At 17.9% G+C, this 2,961-nt stretch overlaps 1 protein-coding gene across 1 annotated transcript, besides 17 other annotated features; it reads right to left on the bottom strand.

The window, feature by feature from the left end:
• The first annotated feature begins 17 nt into the window (after nucleotides 1-17).
• Nucleotides 18-108: a sequence feature (AT_rich).
• A 110-nt stretch (nucleotides 109-218) lies between these two features.
• Nucleotides 219-267: a sequence feature (AT_rich).
• Nucleotides 268-270: 3 nt separating this feature from the next.
• Nucleotides 271-453: a microsatellite.
• Nucleotides 347-517: a microsatellite.
• Nucleotides 430-606: a microsatellite.
• Nucleotides 519-667: a microsatellite.
• A 19-nt stretch (nucleotides 668-686) lies between these two features.
• Nucleotides 687-863: a microsatellite.
• EDI_281800 (uncharacterized protein) lies at nucleotides 736-1,074 on the bottom strand (the record flags this gene model as incomplete). Its single annotated transcript, XM_001739872.1, has 2 exons — nucleotides 736-936; nucleotides 970-1,074. 2 exons carry the CDS (start codon nucleotides 1,072-1,074, stop codon nucleotides 736-738), a joined length of 306 nt encoding a protein of 101 aa, XP_001739924.1.
• Nucleotides 1,032-1,263: a sequence feature (AT_rich).
• A 14-nt stretch (nucleotides 1,264-1,277) lies between these two features.
• Nucleotides 1,278-1,455: a microsatellite.
• Nucleotides 1,403-1,581: a microsatellite.
• A 10-nt stretch (nucleotides 1,582-1,591) lies between these two features.
• Nucleotides 1,592-1,617: a sequence feature (AT_rich).
• Nucleotides 1,618-1,658: 41 nt separating this feature from the next.
• Nucleotides 1,659-1,712: a sequence feature (AT_rich).
• A 43-nt stretch (nucleotides 1,713-1,755) lies between these two features.
• Nucleotides 1,756-1,947: a microsatellite.
• Nucleotides 1,857-2,041: a microsatellite.
• Nucleotides 1,949-2,102: a microsatellite.
• A 329-nt stretch (nucleotides 2,103-2,431) lies between these two features.
• Nucleotides 2,432-2,620: a microsatellite.
• Nucleotides 2,621-2,691: 71 nt separating this feature from the next.
• Nucleotides 2,692-2,875: a microsatellite.
• Between the last annotated feature and the right edge of the window lie 86 nt (nucleotides 2,876-2,961).

Genomic DNA, 2,961 nt, shown 5'->3' with positions numbered 1-2,961 from the left:
TACACTTACTTCTCCAGTTATTAAAAAATATTTAATTTTATTGTTTTCTAATCTCATGTCTTTAAAAAATATTATTTTCTAAATCTAAAAAATAATTTGATTAAATATCAAACAAAACAGAAAAGGTAAAGTTTGTAATAGGTTTTAGTAAATGAGTTTGTTCCAAAGTTATAACTAAAGACATTCTAAAAGAATTTATTTAACTATCAAGCCAGAGCAAAATAAATAAATTGAAATAAAAAATTAATAAATTAAAATTTAATAAAACACTTATTTTTCTATTTATCTATTTGAAATTATTTCATTCTATTGAATGTATTGTTCATGTTATACTTCTATGTCTCTATATTTCATTTCATTTATTTATTATTTCATTAAGTCTTTCTTTGTCTTTATTTATTCTATTTTACATTATTTCTTATTGTTTTATATTACTTTGTTATTTTATCATTTTTACAATTTCTTTATTAATTAATCCATTTTGTATTACTATTAGAATCACTTTTATTTTATTATAATAATTTCTATTATTTTATTGATTATTTCAATCATTTTCTACTTTATTATTAATATAGATTTATCATTTTATCATGTATTATTCTTATTTATTTTATATTCTATATAAATATCTGGTATTTTATGAAATATTCAATTTTATTAATTATTTGTTGATTCAATACAATGAATACTTCATTATTTTCAATTCTTCTTTTGAATTTACTTATTTCATTTTTATTAAATATTATTTTCATTATTCTCTCTTGTTTTATTCTTTATTTCATTATCATTTATTATATTTATTTTATATTTTAATTTATCACATCTCCATATATATTCTTTTATTAAATCATGTTTTTCTATTTGTACCTTCTTATTTACAATACAATTTAATGATATATGTTCAGTTGATGATATTTTATCATTATAAATACTACACTACTTTAAATTATTATTTCATGTAATTAATACTTTCATAATTAATACAAATATACCTTTTTCTTGCATTAATTTTAATTGTTTATAACCATTTCTTTTTATATTAATATTTATCATTATTCTACTTGTTAATTTCATATATGATTTAACTTTCAAATTATTTTATTAAATGAATATTTACATTATTTATTTCAATTTATTAATAATCATTAAATTTAATATTTAAATATTTTATTATTATAGATGATTCATTCTTATTTTGTAACAATAAATATATTTCATTAAATTCATTTTTATTAATTTTTTTATCATTTGTTTTTATAAAATCACCTCCAAATTCAATTCTTATTCATTTTCATCATTTCTCTTATTTCATTATTTCCATTCATAATACATAATAGTTCTTATTAATTCTAATTCATATTCATCTCTTATTATCTTATTATTTCATCATTATGATATTATATATTTTATTTAATCTTCTTCTAATTTCTTATCATTATTGTATTTTTACTTATTCTTCTCCCATCTTCTTTATTAAGGTCTATTCTTATTAATTAAATATTCTATTTGTTTAATTTCATATTTTATTAATAATATATTCATCATGTATTATTTATTTCTCTTTATTATTTTAATTCTATTGGAATTCTTGTTATTTAATAATTATTTTAATTTATTGGTTTTTCTTCTTAGATTATTAATTTCATCATTTCGATATCTTATAAAATTATTTTATTGATATTTAGAAATATAATATGTTATTTTATATATTTCTTTTTTGATATCTTCTATATTTTCACATTCACACTTCCATTCTTTATTCATACATTTAATTATTTTATCATATGTTTTTTTATTCAAATAATAATTAATATATGTTATTTTATTTATTTTTCTTTACTTTCTTGTATTACTTCTTTTTATTATTATTTATTTCATCTTTCATGTTGTTTGTCATTATTTATTTTAATTTAATGAATATATTTATAATTATTCATTATATTTATTGTTATTTTTATTATCTTTTTATTGTTTCTTTCATCTATTCATCTTTTGTTCATTTCTATATATTACTCTTCTTTATTTATCTTTGTTCTTCTTTATTCTATTATCTCTTTAATTTCTGTAATATCTAATTTTCATTTTAATATTTTTTATATTTAATCAATAACAATAATAACTTTTTATCTTATTTTCTTCTAGTTCTGATAGTTCATTTATTCTTCAATATTTCTTCTATATTGATATTCTCTCCATTTATCTTCTCTAGTTCTTCTAATATTATTCTTATTAATTCTTTTCTCTTGATTCGAATTACTTATTCTTATATTTGTTTTATTTTCTTCCTGCTTTCTTCTTTGATGGAATCTACTTCTTCTCTTCTATAATTATTCCACTTGATCCACTTCTTTGGTGTTTCTGTTTTGTCAATGTATTGTTTCTTCTTTACTTTGATAAAATTTACATTTTTGTATCTTCTTTATTGATGACGTTTTCTATTCCTTGTTTTTTTCTTCTTTCTATTTCTTTTCTTAAATTTCTTTGTCTTTTTGTTCTTTCTTCTTCTTGTTGTTTGGTCTTATCTTTTGTTTTATTGTTTTCTTCTTCTTGTTTATTTCTCTTATTTCTTTCTCTTTTTATTTCTTTAATCTATTAGTTTCTTCTTCCCTTTCTTTCTTTTGTTTCTCTAAATTCCCTTTCAGTGTTCGTATTTGTTCTTCTTTCTGATAAACTTCTATCTGGTGTTTACTCTTCATTCTTTCTATTTCTATTTCTTTGTCTTTCTTCTTTACTTCTTCTTTCTCTCTTTCTTCTCTTTTTTCTTTATTTCTTCTTCTTTCTTTTGCATTTTTCCATTTCTTTTATTTCTCTTTCTCATATCTTTCTAATTATCTCTTTCTTGTTCTTTTATTGTTTCTTTTTTTTTTCTTTTCTTCAATTTCCATGTGTATTTTTTCTTGTTCTTTCTTACATAACTTCTCTTTCTTTATCTTTTCTATTTTTTTCAAATCTCTTCATCAT

This window comes from Entamoeba dispar, genomic scaffold (genome assembly GCF_000209125.1).
Source record: "Entamoeba dispar SAW760 scf_1105229462493 genomic scaffold, whole genome shotgun sequence".
NCBI classification, from domain to species: domain Eukaryota; phylum Evosea; order Mastigamoebida; family Endamoebidae; genus Entamoeba; species Entamoeba dispar.
The sequence above is the reverse complement of the archived record's forward strand: the minus strand, read 5'-3'. Positions and strand labels throughout refer to the sequence as shown.